The 27056-nt window shown below is 44.7% G+C and overlaps 1 protein-coding gene across 7 annotated transcripts in view; it reads left to right on the top strand.

Moving 5' to 3' along the window:
- Positions 1-27056, top strand: part of DPF3 (double PHD fingers 3) — a 253600-nt gene that overhangs the window by 89066 nt on the left and 137478 nt on the right. For all 7 annotated transcript variants that reach the window (XR_009500960.1, XR_009500959.1, XR_009500961.1 and 4 more), the window contains exon 2: positions 17744-17904. Coding sequence is in view for 4 of the 7 variants with exons in the window: in XM_059914563.1 (XP_059770546.1) it covers positions 17744-17904 (161 nt within the window). In the remaining 3 variants the exon portion in view is untranslated. The remainder of the gene's footprint in view (positions 1-17743; positions 17905-27056) is intronic.

Here is a 27056-nt window from a genome sequence, read left to right as displayed (position 1 = left end):
TCCTTGCAGGGCTGCCCTGGAGCGCCCCTTTCCCCCCAGTATTGCCTCAGTGGTTGGCAAAGAGCAGAGGCTGCCAGGAAAACCTTCCAGCCAGCAAGTCAACGTTTATTTATAGGTCTTGGAGGGAGACAGCCCCCAGGCCGTGAGGAAGGGCCTGGCGGGGGGCAGCCGCAGTGAGCAGGGGCAGCAGAGGGGGCAGTGGCCACGGCGGGGGGACTGGAGGAGGAGGCGTTTCTGTGTTTCAGGGTTCCAGCAGAAAGCCGCAGACTGCCCCGGAGGAGACGAGGAGTGTTTAATAAGATGGCTATTTATGAAAATGCGGACAGGGAAGCATACAAGGGGATGGCAGCACCCCAGGACGAGGTCAAGGGGAGAGGGGAAGGTCACTGGGATGGCAGTGGGTAGCTGTGTGGAGAGGGCTGCCCGACAGGAGCTGGGACCTTCAGTAGATGTTGCAGCCACCCCACAGTGACCCAGTGAGGAGGCGACTGGGGGAATTAAGCACCCCATCTCACTCTTTTCCTTCTCTCTGATCTGCCGCTGGCCCAGGCCACCAGAAGCAGAGGGGAGGGAGCAAGTGGCTGACCATACAGGACTCCTGGGGGGACTCAGCCCGAAGAAGTGTGGCAGAGAGAACCTAGAAGGGCCAATGCAAGACACTCAGGAGGCAGACAGAACGGGGACTGAACTCACCCTGCTTCTGTGTGGTCTTGGGTGAATGTGTGACCTTGCTAAGCCTCAGTTTCCTCATCTGTAAAATGGGAATGGTAAAGACATTCTCTGTCTCATAGTGGGATACAATGAAATACTAAGTGCTCAGCAAGATTCCTGGTACACTGTAAAGGCTCAATAAATGAAAATTGAACAGATCGGAGGGTTTACATGAAAGTGTCCAACTGAGCAGCCGCCATGTGTTCCGTAAGGCCCAGTGGTATATCATTTATCCAGTGCCTACGGGATATCTATCGAGTGCCTCCTCTCTGCCAGGTACCCAGTCTTAGGCACTGGGAATACTGGGGTGAACAAACCAGACCAGCCTTTCTCCCCGGGAGCTGACGTATCTAGTGGGGGGAAGACAGGTAGCAAGTAAATATAAATAAAATAAGTTTTGATAGTTGGCAAGGTGCTGAAAAGGCCATAAACCAGAGAGGTGGGTTAAGAACGGGTGCTGTGGGTCGGGAATTCGGGGAGGGCCTTTCTGAGGGGGTGGGCTGAGCGCAGCAGGAAGAGCAGAGGCAGCCGGCCCTGTGGCGGTGAAGAGAGGGTGCCTGTAGAGGGAACTGCAGGTGCAAAGGCCCTGAGCGCGGAGGAGGTTGGTGTCTCTGGGGCAGGCAGGCGGCTGGAGCCGAGCGTGGGGCGAATAATGGCGTCTCCCTGCAGGGTGGACGGGCGGACGGGCACCTACACATGTGCAACTACACATGCGCAACGACAGTTAGCTGATGGCTGTTCTTATTATCACTTTAAGAAAAATTATTATTTTAGAAAAGAGTAGCGTAAATAAGTGGGTAGACACAGTATAAAATGTTCCGATGGATCGGCAAACATTTACTGTCAAGGCAGCGTGAGTGGAATGCTGAAGAGCGGAGACTCTGAGACAGATGGCCTGCTCACATCCTGACTCGGCCACTCCCTAGGTTATCTTGGGCTCATGACTTAAGCTGTCTGAGCCCCAGTGTCCTCACCTGAATGATGGGGGATAGGAAGAGCATCTCTCTCATGGGGCCATTGTGCAGATGAAATGCATCTCTATTTCTTTTTTTTTTTTAATATTTTTTATTAAATTTGATTTCGTCTGTGTTTTGCACTTTTTATTATTATTTTTAAATTAATTAATTTTTATTTTTGGCTGCGTTGGGTCTTTGTTTCTGCACGCGGGCTTTCTCTAGTTGAGGCGAGCGGGGGCTACTCTTCGTTGCGGTGCGCGGGCCTCTCATTGCGGTGGCTCCTCTTGTTGCAGACCATGGGCTCTAAGCGCACGGGCTTCAGGAGTTGTGGCTCGCGGGCTGTAGAGCGCAGGCTCAGTAGTTGTGGCGCACGGGCTTAGTTACTCCGCGTCATGTGGGATCTTCCCGGACCAGGGCTCGAACCTGTGTCCCCTGCATTGGCAGGTGGATTTTTAACCACTGCGCCACCAGGGAAGTCTGTATCACTATTTCTAAAGCTCTTAGAACAGTGCCTGGCCCGGTCAGTGGTACTGCTGAGGCTCAGGAGCAGATGCTGGCACAAGGGGGCTTGAACCAAGGCCTGCTCTCAGGAGCTCACAGTTGGGGCTGGGACATGTGTTTATAGAGACCCCGGCCCCCCAAGGCAGCATGTGATGGTTACTGCATAAATGGCCAGACCATTACTGGAGGGAGCCATCATCGGAGGGCTGGGGGTGGGGACAGAAGGCTTTGAGGAGGGATGTGAAGACAAAAAAAAAAAAAAAAAAAAAAATTAATGCTAACCAGATCTGCTGGCATCAGTCAACTGAAGACAAAAATATTTAAGTCAGTCTGCCCCAAAACATTGCTTCTACTTTTCCTGTGTAGCCTTTTGCTGCATCCCCTGGCCCGGCCTCAACTTATCTCTCACGTCTATCAACACGGGACAGCCCACCAACCTCCTCGGTCAGCTCCAGTGAGCCTTTAAATCTGCTGGAAGTTGTTGAGACACTTCTACCCTCAACTTCCCCCAGGCCAGAGAGGCGAGGAAAGGTTAGAGGTCAGAGGACTGGAGCTAGGGAGCTGGGAGGGCTGGGTAGAGGTGGAGGGCAGGGTGGGTGGAATTAACCAGAACCCTGTGTTGTCTGGCAACTGGCAGATTCTTCTGGTAAGATAAGTGGAACCCTCTGCAAGGTAATTATTAGAGAGCATAAATTCCCCAGATAACCTGTCCTCAGAAGAGATATTGATGACTGTGGGGCAGACAGGTGCTCCAGGTTGCTCCCTTTCTGCAATATTGACTCCTGTCCCCGGCCTCCTCCTCCCCCTCCTCTTCCTCCTCTGTTGCCTTTTCTCTAATCAACTGCCCTGCCCGTCCTTCTTCCCCCACAGACGTCAGCCTCTGGCTCAAGGTGGCTCTTCTGGACCTTTCTTTCTTTTCACTTGCCTCTTAGCTCGCTTAATGACGGAGTTCCCAGAACACAGCACGGCCACGTGCATCCCTGGGGTTGAGCAGGATTGGTGGACGAGGTGCAGCCCCCGTGGGAAGGAGTTTCTAAGAAGAAAAGGAGGCTCTGAGCTTCGCTTGGGTCCAGGTCCCCAGAACGAGTCAGGGTTGGGCTCAGTGAAGGGCCTGGACTGGACCTGGTCCTGGGGATTGTAGATCAGGTACTTAGCAGTGCAGGCAGGTGGTAAGTACCTGTTGACCTGTTGGTACATCGCTGCTTTTACAGTACTTTCTGAAGCCCCCTCTTCTCTCCAGGGCTGATATTCTCTAAATATTTATTTAACAAATATAAGAAGAGGCAAAGGGCTGGCTGAGGGGCCACCAGAGAAGCCGGGTCACTGGAGGCAACCTCTCCTTTCTTGTCCCAAACAATTCACTTCTGGCCCCTGACTTGCACCCCAATTCTTGACCGAACTGGACATGTCTTCCTTAGAAGCCCATTTCCTGCCATCACTGACCATGTTCTGGGTGGGGGGATCTCACTGTTCTCTGACTCTAAACAGCTTATCAGTAGGGTGACCTGATCATTTATCAGCCAAGCAGAGGCACTTCTGAGAGGGAAAGCATGAGTTATTAGCAGTTATGCCAGGACCTCGATGGGAACCAGGACTGTTCCACACAGACCGGGTCCTACTTCTTGAAGTTCTCTGCCTGAGGTAATGCTGGTAAATATAAGCCTCTCCAGCTTTCTACATTCCTGGTGGTGTTTTAGTATGACTTAGAGATTGGACCCAGGGTGCTGCCTGGCTGACCTGCCTTGTCCCTTAGTTTGGCTCTGTCCATATTCCATCATTTGGAATATGTGAGGATGATTCTCTCCATTTGACAGATGGGAGCCCAGGGCTCAGAGAGGTTGAGAGACTTGCCTACCCACAGTGATTAAGTTCCAACTCCGACCTAGAACGGAGGTCCAGCCTTGATTCCCACCTCAGCCTATCAGCCAAGCACCATCCCTCTGTTCCATGGGATGGACCATCCTCATCAAAACAGCCAAGGGCTGGGATGCTTCTGTCAGTCTTATGCTGATCCTGACCACTTTCTGGAGAAGAGAGAGATGGATGAGAGAGGCAGGGAAGCACCAGGGGCAGAAGAAGCATAAATGAGAGTCTCTGCTGTGCCTGGTTTTTCCTGACGATTTTATTCAGAGTGAGGGGGGGCGAGTGGGTTTTAACACCTCCTCTTTGACAGAGAGCACCCCAGGGAGGGGCACGGCTCTCAATTCCCCCACTGCCTCAGCAATAGTCGTTAACTCATCAGGAGGAAATGAGGTCCGTGCAATTGTATGAAGCATCATTTTGCCCATTGGCCGAGAGTATTTCCTAAGTGAAAAAGGGCTTTCAAGGGAAGCTAGAAAAAAATGTTCAGTGATGAGTTTTACTTGCTGTGGTTAATGATAATTATTAAATAGGTAGGGTGAGCTAGTGCTTGTTTTCCTTATTATTAGCTGTATTTATGGGTTTTTATTAAGTTGTACCCAGCTGGGATAATTGTAAAACTATCTGCTTAAGACTCTTTGGCCTCCCATTCTATTTTCTTTCATTCCAAAGGTGGAGTCTTTTCATTATTCAAGGCTTATACTGTAAACCAGGAGTTGGCAAACTTTTTCTGTAAAGATCCAGAAGGTAAATATTTCAGGCTTTGCAGGCCGTGCGATCTCCATTGGAGCCACTCAGTTCTACCACAATAGCATGAAAGTGGCCATAGTCAATACATAAATGAATAGGTGTGACTGTCTTCCAATTACACTTTATTTATAGAAATTCACGGTGGGCTAGATTTGGCCCAGGGACTGCAGTTTGCGGACCCCTACTGTAAACAGTGGAGAAGTCCCTGAGCTGGGAGCCTGGAGGCTGAGGACTGACTCTCAGCCCTGCCCGTGTGTGACTGGAGGAAGTCACCTCCCCTTTCTGGTTGTTGGTTTTCCTTGCAGTACAACAAAGGCATCAGACCAGATGGTCTCTAACGCTCTGGGGTTCTTAACTCTGACCCTAGTTTATGATAACCTGGCATCTTTCTTTTCCTCCCTTCAGTAGATGTTCAGACCCACAGGGCCTCTCAGAGCCCATCACCACTTGTCCACCTTCGGGATGGCTGTGGTTTCTAAACTACACCATGACATTTTTGTCTTTCTCTGATGGTATCTTCTCAGGCAGCCCCGTAACCAACCTACTTCTTGAGTTACTGAGGATGACTCTGTGACTGGAAAGTTTACCTCTGGACTGTTTGGCAGTTTGGGAAACTGAGGCCCCAAAAAGAGAAGTAGCTAAGATTACCCAGCAAATCGGTGATGCTTTTAGAGAAACCAGGTGCCTCCAAAAAAAGAAGTATTGTTCAAGTCATTCCAGTTCTGGAGGCTCAACTCACCGTGAAAGGGCGGTGGTGTCCCTGTGGGAGGTTGATAGTGTAGCAGCCAAGAGCAAGACTGAAATTGCCTGGGCTTCTGTCTTCACAGTGCCACTTAGAACCCTAGGCACGTCGCTTAAAACTCTGAGCCTCAGTTTCCTAATCTGGGAAATAGGGGGAAATAGAAGGATGGGGTTGTTGTGAGGATGAAATGAGATTATACGTGTAAAGTGCTGAGCACAGTACCTGGCACACATAGTAAGTGCCCAACAAATGGAAACCTTGCCACTATGATTTTTATGATCATTATCATTTTGTCATCCTTCTGTAAATGTGTTGAGGGTGTCTCGTCCTCATTTTTATACCAGACTCATCTTCACCTTTTGGGTTGGAGATGTGGGCTGAATGCTTTTCTCCTGTTCTGTATGTTAAGTGACTCTTGATGAGGTGGAAAGACTGGGGGAAGAAGATGAGAAAAGGCATGGGAGGGGAGGAAGGAAGGGAGGGAGGGAGGGAGGGAGGAAGGAAAGATGGAAGGAAGGAAGGGAGGGAGGAAGGGAGGGAGGGAGGAAGGAAAGATGGAAGGAAGGAAGGGGACTTGGGAAAACAGGTCCACGAGGAAAGGAGAATCAGGTTCTAAATCCAGTCATGTTTCCTAATAGTTGTTGGGATGGGAAGAAAAATAGACCTCCTTTAAGCAGTGTGGAGGTTTTGGTATCCTTTGTCATTATCCTGGGATGTAGCGGTTATGAGGGCAGATTTAGGTATTTCTAGAGTGTACTCACCTTTCAGTTTTGATCTTGAGTTTTCAAGACAGTTCTACCTTTTCCACCAGAGAATTTAAATTTGGAGACATGACCAGCCTCTTGGTTAGCCTGGCTTTGTTCTGTCTTTATTAAAAGGTTTACAAGTATGTGCCTCCAAAAGCAGCAGGCCTGGGACAGTTTTCCCAGGGGGCTGCCAAGAGAAATTGGGGTGACTCTCAACCTTGTGGCAGGTTAAATGAGACTCAGTGCTTCTTTGTTTGGCTTGATGTCCCTTAGAAGGACGGCCCGGAGATCATTTGGTCTGCAGGGTGTTTGCTTCTGCAGGCTGATTTTAACCAACTCTGACAGGAGGGCAGAGGTCTCCAAGCGAGGTCAGGACCACAAATCCCATCCCAGCAGGTGCATGATGGGGAGACAGCGCCCTCCAGATGACCTTCAAGTTCCCATTGATTTCCCGTCAAGCAGGGCTTCCCCACCCGCATGCTGCTCCTGCCTCTGCCACCACCGGTGGGCTTGGGGCTCTGGAAGAGGACGTGGATCAGCTCTCTGAGAACGTACATGCAGAGGAGGTTAATTCAGAGAGAGGCCCTTTCGGGGAACTGGAGTAAGTTACTCTGGGGACCACTTCTGGCCACCACTAGTTTATGGTGCCAGTATCAGTCCTGGAAAGTCCTTTTTGGGCATAGAAAGGAGTGGCGGATACCATGAAGCATTTATCCACTTGGTCCCACTTCTCTCCAGGCTTTGGGTTGTATAGGTGGCGTTGTGGGGTCATGAGCAGGATTTGGGTATGGACAGTAGGCTTGGTCCCTCACCCACTGTCACGGGTGTGTGAGAGGATCGGAAGTGAGAAGGTGGCGGTGTGATTCTCATTGCCTGTGCTGCGGGCACAATCCTCTCCTGAGCACTGACCTTCTTGCCCTCTGGAAGGCTGGGCTTCCATACCCTCCAAACTCTCTGCTGCAGGTTGGCTTGGATCTTTCATTTATTTGTTCAGTGTTATCTGACGAGCATTTCCTATGTGCCAAATCCTGTGTTAGGTGTAGGGGATACAGTTATCAGGGAGATAAAGGCCCTTCTCGCCCAGAGTTCACAATTTTGTTACGTAGAGATGATCAGCAGGCCAAGAGAAAGCAGAGACTTTTTTATTTTTTAAAATTTGTTTATTTATTTTATTTATTTTGACTGTGTTGGGTCTTCCCTGCTGCGTGAATGCCTTCTCTAGTTGCGGCGAGCGGGGCCACCCCTCACTGCGGCGCGTGGGCCTCTCATCATGGTGGCCTCTCTTGTTGCAGAGCACGGGCTCCAGGCACGCGGGCTTCCGTAGTTGTGGCTTGCGGGCTCCAGCGTGCAGGCTCAGCAGTTGTGGCGCACGGGCTTCGTTGCTCCCCGGCATGTGGGATACTCCTGGACCAGGGCTCAAACCCGTGTCCCCCGCATTGGCAGGCGGATTCCCAACCACTGAGCCACCAGGGAAGTCCCAGAGACTTTTTTAGAGTGGTAAATAGTACGGAAAAAATAAAATAGGATATGAGATAGTAAGGGCTAGAGCAGGAGTGGAGTAGGTTGGGCTACCCTAGATTCGGTGAGTGAAAAAAGACTTCTTTGAAGAGAAGCCAGCCATGAGAAGATCTGGGAGAAATGTATACCAGGAACAGGGAATAGCATGTGCAAAATCCTCAGATGAGATGATTTTAGTTTATTAGAGGGACAGAAAGAAGTGCAGTGAGGGTGGAGTCCAGTAGGGAAGGGGGGTAGGAGACAAGATGAAGTAGGAAAAGTGAGCACAGCCAGATAGTCTGGGGGCCTGTAGCCATGGGAAGGAGTTCAAATTATATTCTAAGTGCAGTGAAAGCCATTGGAAGGATTTAAGGAGGAGAATGTCATGATCTGATTTCCATTTTAAAAAGATCCCTTGGACTGCTGCATCGAGAATTGACTACAGAGGATGTGTTCTTTGTGGCTGTGTTTTAAATGCCAGACCAATATTCACTTTACTGGGGAGGGCAGCACTGAGGCTCTTATTTTCCAGCAGCAAAGATGGGGTCTAAGGATATGTTTGTCCAAGAATTGTCTCTAATCCATGGTCTGCTTCTCCTGGCAATCACACTCGGGGGACAGCATACCTGTGTCCAGCACATAGCTGGGATTTTAGAAAAGACTTAGTCTATGAACCAGGGAAACTAAAAATACTTAATCAATGAAGTTTCTGTGATGGGTGTGTGTTTTCTTTCTAGGTATGCTTCACCCTAGATAAAGCAATTTTTTCCCCCCACTTTTGAAAGTTGGTTGCATTCTACACATTCTTTAGCCTCTGGAGGAGAGATTTATTTTGTCAAGTCTGGATGCCATTTGAAAGGCAAACCTTGGATACAAGAAAAGCTACAGTCTTCCTCCCCCCCAGAGCATCCCCCTTTTCTCACTCCCCTTCCCCCATTCTCCCATTATTTACTGGAAGGAATCACACTGCTTTTCTCCTACCTCTAGTCTCCTGTCCTTGGCTGCCCCTTGACTTCAACCCCAAGTTGCGTATGTCATCAGAACACCCAGTGGCAGCTCAGAAATCATGGCCCGGTTCAATATAAATTCCGTCTTGCTTAGGCAGCTTTGCATAATAAGTCCCTGAAAAATCTTCACCAGAGCAGATGCTGGAAAAGGGATTTATTGGGTCTAGCGGGCCTGAACGTCAGACTGAGCGGCATTTCAAGTCATGATGGGAGTTTTAGGGTTCAAATTCTTCGTTTGACTTGGCTTTTGCAAGGCGATACCCTCGTTCCCCAGGTGCCTTTCCTGTGATGTTAGGAAGGTCAGAGTCGCCTCCAGAGTGACCGCCCTAAGGAAGTCAGGATCTCCGTACGGTTGCCTTGACCAGGCCTTGTGGATGTTTTGTGAGAGGTGCGGACTTCTGTGGGACTCGTCTGCTGCAGGTGAGTGCTGCCAGGTTAATCCATGTCTGCTGCCTGAAAAAAATTTCCCACAGGAACAAAACAAGCTGAGTTAAAGTCAGTTAACCAGGCTTTCCTGCTCTGCTGTTACAACGTGGCTGAAGAGCATCACAGGGCTCTCTTGTTCTTGCCCTTGCTTTGGAGTTTGGGGGTGCTGTCCTTCAATTAGTGAGTCTCATATTTCTCAGAATCACTGGGGGAATCTGTCAAAAATCCAGATGTCTGGATCACAGGCACACCTCCAGCATCAGAATTTCACAATGCCACCCCACCCTCCTGCCCGCATTGATTCTGATACAAACCAAAGTTTGAGAACCTCTGCCCTAGATCCTTCTTCTGGAAGGTGGGGTGACGGCATTCTTGATAAGCACAGAAGGGGTGTTTCCTGCATCAGCAGAAGAGGAGCAAGTCTTCCTGGGGTGATCTGATGACAGCACAGCACAATATTCAGTGAGCTTCTTACAGAGTTCACAGAAGAGGAATGTTAGTTCTGCATCTTGGCGTGAGTACTGTAGATGGAGGAATACAATCTCAAGAGCTGAAGTGACCCTTTTTAAGATGATGAAGAGAATTCAGTAGGATTTGAACTTATAGGATATCTGTTTTCAGATGCCTAATCCTGTGCTCTGGAGAAGCCACGTAACTTCAGGCTCACCTCATTATCATCTGGAGAAAGAAGGTCCTCAGCATTCCTCAACTGTGAAGCTTCCATGAGTTTGCTAAGGATGGCGTGACATTTCAAACAAGCAATCTGTATTTATCACATGCTTCTACATTCTCAGCACTGTGCTTGGTGGGGTAGCACACAAGTATATAACTCTTAGTCTCTGTCTTCAAGATGTTTATAATCTAGTTGGGTGGGGAGAGAGAAGGAGGGTGGTAGAGACTGGCCAAACATGAGTGAGACAGTTAGGGAGCTCAGAGAGGCAGAGAGCAAGAACCATTGGCAGGAATAACTGGGGAAGCTTCCTGGAAGAGGTGGGACTTCAGCCAGTCCTTGAACAGGGTAAGATCAGCCAGGCCAAGGACAGGAGGCAAGAATTCCAGACTTGGGGGGTGGGGGGGCGTCTGAGTAAAGTATTTCGTTGGGGTCCAGGGAAGACCTGTCTGCTTCATATACGCAGGAAGGTCAGATAAGGATTCATTCATTCATTCATTCATTCACTCAATCCTTCATCATCAACCCAACACAGCAAGCTCTGCTGGGCTTGGGGATAGAGCAGCAAACAAGCCAGATGTGGTTTCTGTACCTGGGGCAGGCTTTAGACTCCTGAGATCATGGTGCAGCATCTGCTCTGCTCTCCTTGATGCCTGAGGTTGGCCTCACCACCCTGCTGCCTAATGTCTTGGGTTGGAGGTTTGTGTGGGTACCTGACAAGCTCAATGATACTGTTGTGTGTATGTGTGTCACATGGAAGGCATTAGCCTGCTCAGGCAGAGGGTCAAGTCATAAAGTGGCAGAAGACACTGCTCTTTGAAGGAAGGAGAGAGGAATCACCACTGATTACAGGCATTTACCTCTGTGAGTCAGAGGTTCTATCTCATTTAATTATCTTGGAGCTGAAGTAGGAGCTATGTACCCATATTGTGGGAAGGAGAATTTAGGCTCAGGGAGAGTAAGTAACTTGCCCCAGGTTTGTGTGGCCAGTAAGCAGTGGAGCTGAACTCAGATCTGCCTAATTCCAAGTCTCTGTTCTACCTCAATACCAAGACTCTCCAAGGGCCTTAACAGCTCAGTAGAAGAATTTGGCACTATTGGGAGCCATCTAGGCTTCTGTACTGAGGCAGGCAAGATTGAAAACTGGGTTTGAGGGAGACTTCTTTTTGTCAGCTGGGTAGGAGAAGAGCTATAGTGATTGCAGTCAGGAGACTGCTGCAATAACAGGGGCCGGGTGCTGAGGACTAAGTGGAAGTGCCTGCAAACATTCTTTTAATACTTTTTTTAAAGTTGCAAGTAGATAGTCATGTAATCTAAATCACCAACCTATATGTGCAAAAAACTCAGAAGACCATGCATGCACCATATGCTTTACTGCTGTGATTGAAACTCCTACCATAAGTGAGTGGTATATGAGTTGCTGAAAGCAATTCAACAAAGAATTATTGGGCACTTACTGTGTGCTGGGCTCTGTGCTAGATGCTGGAGGTGAACCGGTAAAAAAGCCAGGTATGCAGGGCTGCTGGGTTACACTGCTCCAGTACGGTTCACACTGGAGTTTATATGAAAGGTGTGCCTGGTGTGGTTTAGTGCAAAATCTGAGTGGCTGTGTGCAGTGGCCCTGCAGATGTGGTCCCTGCCCTCATGGAGTTTGTAGTCTAGTAGGGAAGACAAATATTAAACATTGAGTTGAGTTAAAATTGACATTGTTAATAGTATTATTATTGTTGTTTTTGTTGGAAGAGGACAGAATGAGGAGGAAGGGGATTGAATCTCTCTCTTAAAATCCTCTATATCCCTTCCTATTTTATATAAGAAACACTGTCTTAGCTGGGGCTGCTATAGCAAAATAACCATAGACTGGGTGGCTTAAACAACAGACATTTATTTCTCACAATTCTGGTGGCTGGGGTGTCTGAGATCAGTGTGGCAGCATGGTCTAGGTGAGGTCTGGTAAGGGTCCTCTTCTTGGGTTGCAGGTAATTGCCTTCTTGCTATGTCCTCACATGGCAGAGAGAGAGAGAGACAGAGACAGAGAGGGAGGGAGAGGGAGAGAGAAAGCGATAATCCCATTGTGGGGGCTGTACTCTCATGACCTGATTACCTCCCAAAGGACCCATCTCCAAATACCATCCATTGTGGGGTTAGGGCTTCAACACGTGAATTTCAGGGGTGGGGAGATGCAACTCAGTCCATAGCAAACACTAAACTTGGTTTTCTTTCAAGGGCAGCTTTAGGAACAGTGTAACTGTGAGGAAAATGAAAAGGTTCCCCAACCTTGCCAAATATTGCCCCCTGCTTGCTAATTATTACAAAACGCGGCACAAATGTGAGATGGCTTTCCGTGCCTCAGAGTTAAACGTGTTTAAATGCAAACAGGAGGAAGTTAGTAAATTGGTGTAGATGAGTTTTAATGTGTGTGTGGGGGCCGTTGTGGAAGTTGGGCAGCTGAGTGAGACAGCAGGAAAGCCAGGTGCCCACAGAGAAGAGGGGCCGATGGGAGAAGGCAGGGCCAGCAATCTGCCACAGGCCTGAGCTCCTCTTTATCTCTGCTTATCTCTGTTTATGAGCACAAATAGCTGTGATGGGCCAAGGTCCTGTTTTTACAGCTGGAAGGGACCTGTGGCCACGGGGTGGGAAAGGAGAGAATGGGAGAGCTCCCTGAGACATGAAAGAATTCGGTGCCAGCTGGGCTGAAGGATAGGGGAGGGTCAAGGACACGGTGCTGGGAAGAGACAGAGCAGGGTTCCCTCAGGTCCCCGCTCCCACCCCTATGGGGACTGGGGAGGGAGCAGGCTTTGGCAGGGCATGAAGAATTCACTCTTGGACACATGTTTGAGGTAGGGCAGGACACCTGTCCTTGGGTCAGAACATGGGACCACAGGGACAATGAAGAGGGAGGGGCCCTAGGTGTCTGGGTTGGGGGTCGGAGCTGGGAGTCTGTTTAGCACAGTGGACGTGGAATCCAAGAGAACAGGCAAGGTCTCGAGAGAGGGAGGTGGAAATGTGAGGAAGAGGAGCAGGGCGTCTTGGAGAGGATATGACAGGCTCTGAAAATCACATGTGGACCCTAGTTGGCAGTCATTTTGGAGAAGTCTTATTTTTTCCACTCTGAATCCTCTTTGGTGCCTAGAATCCATTTCTCCACAGATATGCTCAAGGCGGGCCACTGGAAAGCTCTCGGAGCTAGGATGGCTCTCTCACTCCAGAAGGGATCGCTAAGGATCCCACAAAACCCCTCACAAAAGCTCCAGAACGGGGCAGCCAGCACTGCTCCGAGCAACACGCCGTGAGGGGCTCCTGCTCTGGCAGAGAGCCCAGCAATTTGTCCCCCCTGCCTTTCCTGCTTCTGATTGCAGCCTTGAGTAGCCTGAAGTTAGTTGTTGATGAGACCATCATTCTACTCTGCCTTATGCCAGCTTCTTTGAGCCCAAGACATCTATCACCCTGTGGAAAATCTAGCCCCCTTGGTTTGATGTAGACAGGTGATGGCTGAGGCTGGGCCGTGCCTGTCCCAGCCCGGGGCACACTGGTCACCACTGCACAAAATGATTCATTTGCTGCCAGCCTTTCCCAGCTTCCTCTGCCCCTTGCAACTTTTTTTTTTTTTTAATATTTATTTATTTTTTATTTTGGCTGTGCTGGGTCTTAGCTGCGGCATGCGGACTCTTAGTTGTGGCATGCATGCGGGATCTGTTCCCTGATTTGGGCCCCCTGCATTGGGAGCGAGGAGTCTTAACCGCTGGACCACTAAGGAAGTCCCTGCCCCTTGCAACTTTAATGCAAATGTCACCCCTGGGATCCTATCAATGTGGGATTTTTAAAAAAGAAATACCACATGGGGAGAGGAGAGATAAATTAGGGGTTTGGGGTTAACATGTACATACTACTATATATAAAATAGGTAAACAACAAGGACCTACTGTGTAGCACAGGGAACTATGCTCAATATCTTATAATAACCTATAATGGAAAAGAATCTGAAAAAGTATATATATATATATGTATGTATAACTGAATCACTTTGCTGTACACTTGAAATTAACACAACATTGTAAATCAACTATACTTCAATAAAAGAAAAAAGAAATACCACATTGAAAAGGACGTTTGTCCCCTCTCCTGTTTAAATTGCTTTCCATGGGTTAGGGAGACCTGGCCATTGATTTTCTTCTAGAGAACAGAGCAAGCCCTGTGAAGCTTTTGGCTAATTAACTTTTGGAGAAGTGCAGCTTGAATTTATCAGAGGATGAAGTCTCTTTTCTCCTCACATATCTTAAAAAAGGCTTTAAACTTTTGTTTCCGAATCGCTGCCAATGCCTGGCCTGTTTAAAAGTGACTTCCCTGGAGACGATGGCAGAGGGTGATGGCTGTCACATTTTTGTAGCTTCAGTCTTTAATACAGTTGTTCCAGTCCTCAGAAAATCTCTCCTGTTTACATAAGGGAGGTATCATTTACACAAAGATTACATTTAAAAATACACATTTCCCCCCAGCATGCCTGTTACTAATAACATTGCATGTTATGAAAGTGGAAAGTATTTAAGATGAAATTAATTTTCACCCAGTGAGCCACTTTGTTTGACTTTTTCGTTCCATTCAGTATGGGGCATGGACTTGGCCAAACGCACTTCTCATTTTCAGCAAGTTCACTTTCTTGTTTCTCTTTTTGGGATTGAAGCTGTTGGAAGCGAGTTCCAGGCATATCGAGAAAAGTCTGATTTGAGATCCTATTGTAGATTTCTTTTGTACTGGCTTCCAGAAGTTTGTTTTGAAAATGGAAACCCTCTTCTCTCCAGTTGATGAGTTTTATTTATTTATTTATTTACTTGAAGCCATCTTTATTTTATTTATTTATTTTTTTAACATCTTTATTGGAGTATAATTGCTTTACAATGGTGTGTTACTTTCTGCTTTATAACAAAGTGAATCAGTTATACATATACATATGTCCCCACATCTCTTCCCTCTTGCATCTCCCTCCCTCCCACCCTCCCTATCCCACCCCTCTAGGTGGTCACAAAGCACTGAGCTGATCTCCCTGTGCTATGCGGCTGCTTCCCTCTAGCTATCCAGTTGATGAGTTTTAGTGTACAATTTTCTTCCTTCCTTCCCCTCCCTCCCTCCTTCCCTCCCTCCCTTCCTTCCTTCTTTCCTTCCTTCCTTCCTTCCTTCCTTCCTTCCCCTCCCTCTGTCCCTCCCTCCTTTCCTTCCATGGTTTCTCTTTAAGCAGAATTTTTGGAGTTGGAATAGTTAACATCTTTTTTGGCAGTCTGTCAAAATATCCTGGGAAACCAGATAACGGCTTCTCACATCAGACGCTTCTCTGTCGTGTGTTCTTGTCAGTTCTCATGCATGTGATGTGACTGGTCTCTGTTATGTGGAGGGAAGCTGGAGCCCCCAGGACACCCTGGACAGGCTGTGTGTCACCTTGCCTGGGCTGAGCTACCCTCGACAGTTCTGTTACACTGAGCTGCATCGCCTTAGCAGAAGGAGGCATTTAAGCTGGTGGGACACAGATGCGAACGCTTCACAGGAAATGGTTCTTTATTTTTGATCAATCTCATGATCCTTGTTACATCAGCTTACGTGCAGTTCCATTTTATAGCATTTTGATGGGCTTTCATTCCCCCTCCCCAATTCATTTCCAGCTGTGTGACTATTATAATTTGATTACAGTTAGGTTTTGCAACTGCTAGACACTTTCTGAGCTGTTATGCCGTCCTTGTGAGAGGGAAGATGCCCAGAGGTAAAAAAGGAGCAAAGGGCTTTTTTTTAGGAGGCATGTCCACAGGTAGTTTCCAAAAGATGCCTCAGAAGCTTCAATGATTGTATCCTCCCAGAATAAGGAATTTGCTTTAAAATTTTTGGTAGAATCTGACCCATTGACTTTTAAAAAAGGGTAAGAAGACAAATACTGTATGATAACACTTAAATGTGGAATCTAAAAAATACAACAAACTAGTGAATATAACAAAAAAGAAGCAGACTCACAGATAAAGAGAACAAACTAGTGGTTACCAGTGGGGAGAGGGAAGGGGGAGGGGCAAAATAGGGGTAGGGGATTAAGAGGTGCAAACTATTAGATATAAAACAAGCTACAAGGATATACTGTACAATACAGGGAATATAACCAATATTTTACGATAACTATAAATGGAATATAAACTTTAAAAATTGTGACTCACTATATATTGTACACCTGTAGCTTACAAAATATTGTACATCAACTACACTTCAATAAAAAAGTGAAAAAGAGTACAGAAGAATCTATTTAAATTTTTTCTTTCTTTACTGCTCTAAATATTTTGGTTAAGAAATATATTATTTTAAACTTAGACCCCTTCCCCCCCCCCATTTTGGCATCCTTGGATCTACATAGACCAAAAAAAAGGGACATTCATAATGTCCCTTCAGAATGAGCTACTTGAGTCTCCCTTTTGGCTCTGCAATCCCTGAGGCTCCTCCTCTTCCTGCCTTTTCCTCACTCTCCTCACTAAGAAGCTCTGCTTTACCTGGTAGACATCATGTGATTACATCTGTAATTCCTTGGGCCATTATTTTTTTTAAATTTATTTTATTTATTATTATTTATTTTTGGCTGCATTGGGTCTTTGTTGCCGCGCAGGCTTTCTCTAGTTGCAACGAGCGGGGGCTACTCTTCGTTGCAGTGCACGGGCTTCTCATTGCAGTGGCTTCTCTTGTTGCGGAGCACGGGCTCTAGGTGCGTGGGCTTTAGTAGTTGTGGCATGAGGGCTCAGTAGTTGTGGCTCATGGGCTCTAGAGCTCGGGCTCCGTAGTTGTGGTGAACGGGCCTAGTTGCTCCGCGGCATGTGGGATCTTCCCGGACCAGGGCTCGAACCTGTGTCCCGTGCATTGGCAGGTGGATTCTTAACCACTGCACCACCAGGGAAGCTCCCTTGGGCCATTATTAACCTCTGCCATATGCCTACCTTTTATTTGTTAGGTATTTGATCTCATTGATTATGTTTGTGTTTTAAGATTGATCAATTATAGAATGTTATATTTTTGGTTTTTGAAAAGGACATTATCTTAAAATTAGTAGCATCACCACATGTCCAAGGATACCAAAGATTCAGACACCTAAAATTTACTGTGCTTAATCAGATCACCACTTCAGCAAACCAGAAGGGTCTTTCTATTTGTGTATTAAACTCTGGGAATTGAATTATTTTGAGGTCAAAAATCAACTATTATTATTTCAAATGCTTCTTTTGTCTGTTTTCCATCAGAAAGTTATTTTTCTTTAAGCGTGTGGTTTTAAAAGATTGGTGCATGCCCTTCTTCACCTCCTTCCCCCATAATAGCTCTACTTTTACAGGATGTTTCCTCTGACCTTCTAGTCTTTTCTATGGAGTGTTTCTCTTCTATTGTAATGGAAATCTTTGTATCTATGCTGGTGGTTTGGGTTCAATCTAGAGTGCCTCTGTTGGTTACCACTGAGAAAAAAGTGTGGCTAATGGGGGATTTTAAGGGGCAGGGGGCTCTAGAAGACTGGTGTCCTAGTAGATCCCATGCAGAAGGTTGTTCTAGAGCTACCTCCATTCTGGAGTGGGACCTCATGCTTCCTAGAACAAGGAAGTGTCACTTTTACTGGTGGTTTATTCTTGGGGTCCTCATTTCTTTGTTAAAGGGGTTTCTAAGTTCCCTGGTGGATTTAGTACAGGAAATAGAACCTATTGGAGACCTGACACTGAGTTGGATTCTGCTGCTTGGTAAAGGTCTTGGTACACATTGCCTCGGTCTTTTCATAACCGCAAAATCTTCCCTGGGAGGTGGGTGGGTGACTTCAGTTTCCTTCTGCGTGTATTCTGGTTTTCCCTGGCCTCATTCCTCCTCTCTCTGTCTCCCGGCAGGCTCGGGGACCAGTTCTACAAGGAGGCCATTGAGCACTGCCGGAGTTATAACTCGCGCCTGTGCGCAGAGCGCAGCGTGCGTCTCCCGTTCCTGGACTCGCAGACCGGGGTGGCCCAGAACAACTGCTACATCTGGATGGAGAAGAGGCACCGAGGCCCAGGTGAGCCATGCCACCCCTGGGACTTGCACATGTTCAGGATCCCAGCCTGGATGCAGGCCGACCAGAGATTGTCTGGGATTCCCCGCAGCTTGTGTGGGCATGGGGGTGGCGCAAGCTGTACAGGGAGCCCAGGATGCTTTCAAGAAACTCAACTGCTTCTGTAACTCCAAGGTGCTCCAAGGATGCTCCAAGGATGGTGTGGGACATTGAAGCCACATTGGCAGGGAGGGGCAGAGTGAAAGATGTCAGGATGCTTAACCCCAAAAAGGGAAGACTGAGGCCATGGCAGCCCTCTTCACCTTTTACCCTGTGTGTTGGTGTAGCTTAGTGGTTATAAGCTGGAAATCTGCAGTCAGATTTTGGTTTGACGTTGAGCTTTGTCATCAAACCTATTGCCCTCAGGTTCCTCATCTGTAAAATGGGATAATAATTGTACTACTTCAGGACTTTGTCAGGATTAAATGAAAATCTGCATAAAAAGCTCATAACCTGAATTTAGCACATAGTAAGTATGTGCTCCAAAAATGCTGGCTGTTATTGTTGATATTATTATTATTACTATTACTGTGATACTAGTCTTCTAGGCTCCAGAGAACAGAAGAAACACCAATGGGTGGAGATCAGGGAGGCAATTACAAGAATTCGGTTTTCTGGCTCTATATGGGTATATTAAAAAAATTTGTTTTTAATTTTTAAAGTTTTTTATTTTTGGCTGTGTTTTGGGTCTTTGATGCTGTGCGCGGGCTCTCTCTAGTTGCAGCAAGTGGGGGCTACTCTTAGTTGCGGTGCACGGGCTTCTCATTGCAGTGGCCTCTCCTGCTGTGGAGCAAGGGCTCCAGGTGCGTGGGCTTTAGTAGTTGTGGCCCATGAGCTCAGTAGTTGTGGTTTGTGGGCTCTAGAGCGCAGGCGCAGTAGTTGTGGCACACAGATTTTGTTGCTCCGAGGCATGTGGGATCTTCCCAGACCAGGGCTCAAACCCGTGTCCCCTTCATTGGCAGGTGGATTCTTAACCACTGTGCCACCAGGGAAGCCCTAAAATTTTTATTATGAAAAGTTTCAAAGCCATACAAAAGTGGAGAGAATAGTAAAATGAATTTCTACGTACTTATCACACAGCCTCAACACCCAGTGATCAACTCATAGCCAATCATTTCATTTATACTCACCTCCCACTTTCCTCCTTGAACCCAGGTTATTTTGAAGCAAATCAAGACAGCATATTATTTCATCTGTAAATTTTTCAGTATGTATCTCTAAATGGCAAGAACATAAATAAACATACCAACCATAGCTATCAAAGCTCAAAGTTTGGGCTTCCCTGGTGGCGCAGTGGTTGAGAATCTGCCTGCTAATGCAGGGGACACGGGTTCGCGCACTGGTCTGGGAAGATCCCACATGCCGCGGAGCAACTAGGCCCATGAGCCACAGCTACTGGGCCTGCACGTCTGGAGCCTGTGCTCCGCAACAAGAGAGGCCACGATAGTGAGAGGCCTGCGCACCGCGATGAAGAGTGGCCCCCGCTTGCCGCAACTAGAGAAAGCCCTAGCACAGAAACGAAGACCCAACATAGCCATCAATCAATCAATCAATAAATCTTAAAAAAAAAAAAAAAAAGCTCAAAGTTAAAAACAAGACATTAATAGCATCAAATATTTGTTCAACATTTATTTCCCCCTATAGTTGAAATCAGGATCCAAATAGGACTCCTACATTACAATTGGCTGATGTGTCTCTTAAGTCTCTTTAAATCTGTAGGTTTCTTTCTCTCTCTCTCTTTTTCTCTCGTTATTTGTGGAAGAAACTGAATTGTTTGCACTGTAGGGTTTCCCAGAGTCTGGATTTTCTCACTGCATCCCCATGGTGTTATTCCTGTGAATTGGTAAGAGCAGATTCAGGTTCAATTTTTTGGGCTAGAACACTTCCTAAGTGGTGATGTGTACATTCATCAGGAGGTTCATGGGGTCTAGATATCACTCTTTTACTGATGTTAGCAGCCCTTGATGAAAATTGCCTAGATCCTTTATTCTATAAAGAACTGCAAAATGGTGCATTCAATTCGAGGATATCATTATTTCTTCATTTATTAGCTCTACAGCATTTATAAAGAGAAATATCTCCTCATTAAAGTTTTGGTTATTGTGTGGTATAGTTCACATATGAAAGGATGGATGAATGATTTTTCCCCTTTATTTATCAGTTTTCAAAATAATGAGTTGGTTCCCTAGTATTCTCCAAAGGTGATCAATATAGTTATTTTTATTATCTTGAGTACCATCATGAATTCACAGATTTATACATTTTGGCTACATTTTAATCCATTGCAACTATTATTATTGATGCTTAAATTGTCCCATCTTTGGCCAGTAGGGGTTTTGTCCGGTGCTAGTGTTTTGAAACCGCCTAGTGGTTTCTCTAGCATCCTTGATATCCTAATATTGGGACAAATGTTTCAGGCTCATCTTGTACATGTCCTGCCCCAGACCTAGAATCAGCTATTTCTCTAAGAAACCCTGTTTCCTCTTTGTGGGAATATTATTTAGAGACCACAACCTGGTGGTGCTCATTGCTCCTGGGTTGGTTGTTGATTCTAGGACTTTGCAGTGAGCAGAAGTAAGAAATATGATTTCTTGTTTCATCTTTCTTTTTTTCTCTTTTTAAGAGAAAATACATTATGAAATTTACTGGTATTTCCCATTCAATTCAGTTTTCGACAGTTTTAACTATCTTAATTCTCTATCTCCTTTCTCCCACACCAAAAAAGGATACTGGCTCTTAATGATGCCAGCATAATTACTTATCTGCTTTATTCTGTGATAAACACACAGCAATATCAGAATAAAATGAGACTACCAACAATAAGGTTACTTAAATGGTTTAAGTTTTTATTTCTTTCTTTGCAATTCTTTTTTGTCCTTAGCGTATTTCCTATTAAGGATGTAGAGTCAAATTACTGTGTTTTAAGGTCACTTAAAATAATTCCTCTGTGTGGTTGTACTACTAACTCAATACACAGTTGGATTTATTTGTTTCATTTTTGCTTTCACTTATTAGGTATTGCTGGGGTTTTTTTTGGATTTTTTGTAATTACATTTTTAAATTAACTTTTTATTTTGAAATAATTATAGATCCACAGGAAGTTGTAAATATAGTACAGAGAGATCGCCTGTACCCTTCACCCAATTTCCCCCAATGGATATATCTTGTGTAACTATAGTATAATATCAAAACCAGAAAATTGACATGGGTGAAACGTGTGTGCGTAGCTCTATGCCATTTTATCACACGTATAGATTTGTGGAACCACCACCACAATCAAGATACAAAACTATTCCATCACCACAAAGATCTCCCTCATCCTACCCCTTTATAGTCACACCCACCCCTTCCTCTCTTCATTTAAATCCTTTATCCTCTCGCATTTATAACAACTGTATGTTAAATATTTCCGCTACGTACGTTGGAAACCACATCAGACAGACGTCTAATTCTTGCTTCAATTGTCAAACATAATTTAGAAAACTTAAGTGTCTGTTGTATTTACTCATATTTTTACTCTTTTGCTGTTGTTTCTTCCTTTCTGATGTTCCAAGATGCCTGCTTTTATAATTCCTTTCTGATTAAGTACTTTCTTTAGCCATTCTTTTTAAGTAGGTCTGATAGTAACAATTCTTAGTTTTCCTTCTTCTGAGAATGTCTTGATTTTTCCCCTCATTCCTTCTTTTTTTTGGCCACACTGCACAGTATGCAGGATCTTATTTCCCTGACCAGGAACTGAACCTGTGCCCCCTGCAGTGGAAGCGCAGAGTCCTAACCTGGGCCTAACCTGGACCGCCAGGGAATTCCACCCCTCATTCCTGAAATATATTTCTATTTTATTTTATTTTATTTATTTATTTTTTTATTGGGGTATAGTTGTTTTACAATGTTGTGTTAGTTTCTACTGTACAGCGAAGTGAAGCAGGGTTCCCTGTGCTATACAGCAGGTTCTCATTTCAAGTGTTGATCTATTTTATACATATTAGTGTATATATGTTAATTCCAATCTCCCAATTCATCCCACCCCACCTTTCCCCCCTTGGTGTCCATACGTTTGTTCTCTACATCTACGTCTGTATTTCTGCCTTGCAAACTGGTTCAGCTGTACCATTTTTCTAGATTCCACAAATATGCGTTAATATACGATATTTGTTTTTCTCTTTCTGACTGACTTCACTCTATATGACAGTCTCTAGGTCCATCCACGTCTCTACAAATGACCCAATTTAGCTCCTTTTTATGGCTGAGTAATATTCCATTGTATATATGTGCCACATCTGAAGGATATTTTTCTGTTGGATATGAAATTCTAGGATGACAGTCCTTTTATCTTAGCACTTGAAAAGTGTCTTGCCACTACCTTTTGGCCTCAGTAGTTTGTGATGAGAAATCTGCTGTCATTCAAATTGTTTTCTCTTATAAGTGAGGTGTCATTTTTCTGTCACTGCTTTTGAGATTTTTTGTTATTAGTTTTCAGAAATTTGATTTTGATATGTCTTGGTGTAGATTTCTTTGAGTTTATCCTTGTCAGAATTCACTCAGCTTCTTGAATCTTATGTTTTTTTGCCAAACTTGGAAATTTTTAAGCCGTTATTTCTTTGAATATATTTTCAGCCTCACTCTCTTTCCCTTCTCCTTCTGGGACTCCACTGGGAAAGAAAATTCTGGAACTCCAAAATGTTAGATCTTTTGTTATAGTCCCATAAGTCCCCCAGGCTCCCTTCTTTTCTCCTCCTCCTCCTCCTCCTTCTTTTTTCCAATCTATTTTTCTCTCAGTTGCTCAGATTGGAGGATTTCTATTATACACTCTTCAGATTCATTACTTCTTTCATCTATCCTCTACATTCTGCTGTTGAGCCCATTCATTGAGGGTTTGTTTTGTTTTTGTTATTAGTTGTTCTTTATATCTTCTGTTTCTTTGTGGGACTTGATATTTTTTCATTTGTTTCAGGTGTTGATGATTGTTTGTTTGAAACATTTTTATGACGGCTACTTTAAAATCCTTGTCAGATAATTCTACCATTTGTGTCATTTCAGTGTTGGTACCTGTTGTATTTTCTCATTCAAGTTGAGATTTTCCTGGTTCTTCATATGAGTGATTTTGATTGAATCCTGGACATTTTGGCTATAATGTTATGAGACTCTAGATGTTATCTAAATCTTCTATTTTCACAGACCTCCTCTGACACTGTGCTGACAGGGGAAAAGAGGTGCCCCTTGTTACTGTCGGATGGATGTGGAAGTCCATGTTCCCCACTCGGTCTCTGTTGACACCCTGGTGGGGGAGGAGTACCTCATTATTGCTGGGTGGGGGTGGGAGTTCAGATTCCCCACTAAGCCTTCACCAATACCACCCTAGTTGGGAGGAGGAAGAGTGCCTCATTACTCTTCCCTGTGCGGGCTCCACTGACACGATGGGGGGTCAGTTTGTCACTTGACCTTCTCTGACACTAACCCAGCAAGGATATTGGGATGCCCTGCTAGGCTGCCCCTTTCCTGGTCCTTTAGCTAGAGAGAGCAGGATTTCCTTTCTTTTTTTAAAAAAAATTTATTTATTTATTTTTGGCTGCATTGGGTCTTTGTTGCTACACACGGGCTTTCTCTAGTTGCAGGGCGCAGGGGCTACTCTTCGTTGTGGTGTGCAGGCTTCTCACTGCAGTGGCTTCTCTTGTTGCAGAGCATGGGCTCTAGGGCTCTCGGGCTTCAGTAGTTGTGGCGCACAGGTTTAGTTGCTCCATGGCATGTGGGATCTTCCTGGACTAGGGCTCAAACCTGTGTCTCCTGCATTGGCAGGCGGATTCTTAACCACTGCACCACCAGGGAAGCCCTGAGAGCAGGATTTTCTTGGGGCTTTTTTTGGTCTACATTTGTAGGTGTTTCTGGATTATCAGCTTTTCCAGAACTCAGCCTGGGATATATAAAGCAGAAAGAATGCCCAGGGAACTCACCACCCTGTTGTTTCTTGGGTCTGAAAGTCCCTAGCTGGTCAGCCTCTTTACCTTTCAGTATCTTATTTTTTTGTGTAAACAAAGTCTAAGAGTTTTAGTTGTACTTAGTGGGAGGAATATGGAAGAGTATATCTACTCTCTCTTTCCAGAAGCAGAAGTCCCTGGGCTGCTTTTTCATTAAAAAAAGTTAACAGCTTTATTGAAGTATAACTGACATACAGTACTCTGCACATATTTAACATGTACAATTTGATAAGTTTTGACATCTGTATACCTGTGAAACTATCATCACAATCAATATAATGAATATATCCATGACTCCCAAAAGTTTCCTTGTGTCCCTTGTAATTCCTCCTTCCTGTTCTTCCTCCTACCTCTACCTTATATGTCTCCCAACCCCCAGGAATGCTTTCTATAGTGGAATCATATAATATCTACTTCTTTTTTTGGTGGTTGGTGGATGGGGTCTTGACTTCTTTCACTCAGAGTAATTATTTTGAGATCATCCATGTTCTAGCATGTATCAATGATTCATTTTTTTTTATGCTGAGTAGTATTCCATTGTATGGCTGTATCACAGTTTATTCATTCATCTATTGATGGACATTTGTATTTGTTTCCAGTTTTTGGCTGTTTTAAATAAAGCTGCTATGAACATTTGTGTATAAGTCTTCATATGGACTTATAATTTCATTTCTCCTTGGTAAAGTACCTAGGAGTGTAACGGCTATATCATAAGGAAGGTATATATTTAACATTTTAAGAAACTGTCAGGCTGTTTTTCAAAGTGGTTGTACCATTTTATATCCATTCCAGCAATGTACGAGAGTTCCAGTTCCTCTATATTCTCACTAACATTTGGTATGGTCAACTTTTTAAAGTTTTAGCCATTCCTATTGTTATATAGTGGTATCTCATTGTGGTTTTACTTTGCATTTCCCTAATTAATGATGTTGGGCATCTTTACATGTGCTTATTTACTATCAATGTATATCCTGTGGTAAAATATTCAAATCTTTGGACCATTTTAAAATTGGGTTATTTGTTGGTTTTCTTATTAATGAAAATAGATACAAGACCTCTACAAATCTGTCCTTCTTTTTTGAAGTTATTTCAGCTGTTCTAGGTTCTTCATACTTCCATAAGAATTTTATAATCAATTTGTCAATTTCTACAAAAAGTCTGCTGGGATTTTGATTGACATTGTGTGGAGTTTATAGATCAACTTGGGGAAAACTGACAGTTCTCAATATTGAGTCATCCAACCCATGGATATAATATATCTCCCCATTTATTATTATCCCTTTTAATTTTTCTCATCAATAATTTTTAGTTTTCAATGTACAGTTCTTTCACATTTTTGTCAGATTTATCTCTAAGCATTTAATATTTTTGATAATATTGTAAATGGATTTAAAAATTTTAAATTTCTGATTTTTCTTTGCTAGTATACAGAAATACAATTATTTTTTGTGTATTCACTTGAATCCTACAATCTTGCTATACTCATTTATTAGTTCTAGAAGCTTTCTATAGATTCCACAGCATTTTCTACATAGTTGATTATTTTAGTGAATAAAGAAAACTTTTCAATATCTATGCATTTTATTTATTTTACTTCTCTATTGCACTGGCTGGAATGTCCAGTACAATATTAAGTAAACATGGAAAGAGTGGACATCCTTATATTGTTCCTGATCTTAAGGTGAAAGCATTCATTCTTTCATTATTAAGTATGATGCTAGGTGTAGGTTTTTTTCGTTTTTTTTTTTATTGCCGCACTGCGTGGCATGCAGGATCTTAGTTCCCCAACCAGGGATCAAACCCCTGCCCCCTGCAGTGGAAGTGCGGAGTCTTAACCAGTGGACTGCCAGGGAAGTCCCAGCTGTAGGTTTTTTGTAGTTGCTCTTTATCAGATTGTGGATGCTCCTATTTCTAGTTTGACAGTTTTAAATCAGGATTGGATGTTTGATTTTGCTGAGTCTATTGAGATGATCATGTGATTTTGCTTTTGTAGTTTGTTAATATGATGAGTTACATTGATTGTTTTTTTTTTAATTTATTTATTTTATTTATTTTTATTTTTGGCTGTGTTGGGTCTTCATTGCTACATGCGGGCTTTCTCTAGTTGTGGCAAGTGGGGGCTACTCTCTGTTGTGGTGCACAGGCTTCTCACTGAGGTGGCTTCTCTTGTTGCGGAGCACGGGCTCTAGGTGCGCGGGCTTCAGTAGTTGACGGCAGGCAGGCTCAGTAGTTGTGGCTCATGGGCTCTAGAGTGCAGGCTCAGTAGTTGTTGCACATGGGCTTAGTTGCTCTGCGGCATGTGGGATCTTCCTGGACCAGGGCTCAAACCCATGTCTCCTGCATTGGCAGGTGCATTCTTAACCACTGCGCCACCAGGGAAGCCCATATTGCTATGGGTTTTTTTGTTTTTTTAAAATTTATTTATTTATTTATATATATTTTTAATTTTTGGCTGTGTTGGGTCTTTGTTTCTGTGTGAGGGCTTTCTCTAGTTGTGGCAAGCGGGGACCACTCTTCATCGTGGTGCGCGGGCCTCTTACTATCACAGCCTCTCTTGTTGTGGAGCACAGGCTCCAGGCGCGCAGGCTCAGTAGTTGTGGCTCATGGGCCTAGTTGCTCTGCGGCATGTGGGATCTTCCCAGACCAGGGCTCGAACCCGTGTCCCCCACATTGGCAGGCAGATTCTCAACCACTGCGCCACCAGGGAAGCCCCTGCTGTGTTTTTAAGTGTTCTAATATTTTCTTCTCCAGTGTCTAATCTGACATTAATTCCATCCTGTATGTTTTTAATCTCACACATTGTAGTTTTCATTTTTAGAAGTCAAATTGGAGTCTTTTAAAACAAACTGTTTTTAACTTTTAAACATATGGAATACAAATAATAACTGTTTTAGTGTTCTTGCTGCTAATTCTAACATCAGTGTCAATTCTGGGTTGGTTTCAATTGATTTTTTCCCCCTCTCATTGTAGGTCATATTTTCTAGCTTCTTTACATGCCTTGTAATTTTTGATTGGATGTTCAACTTTGTGAATTTTACCTTGCTGGGTACGGTATATATTTTTTATTCCTGTAAATATTCTGGAACTTTGTTTTGGTTCACTGTCAAGTTACTTGGAAACAATTTGATCTTTTCTTATCTTGCT

The sequence above is a fragment of the Balaenoptera ricei genome, chromosome 2, assembly GCF_028023285.1.
Source record: "Balaenoptera ricei isolate mBalRic1 chromosome 2, mBalRic1.hap2, whole genome shotgun sequence".
NCBI classification, from domain to species: Eukaryota; Metazoa; Chordata; class Mammalia; order Artiodactyla; family Balaenopteridae; genus Balaenoptera; species Balaenoptera ricei.
Note: the sequence above shows the minus strand (reverse complement) of the source record. Positions and strands in the feature narration are given on the sequence as shown.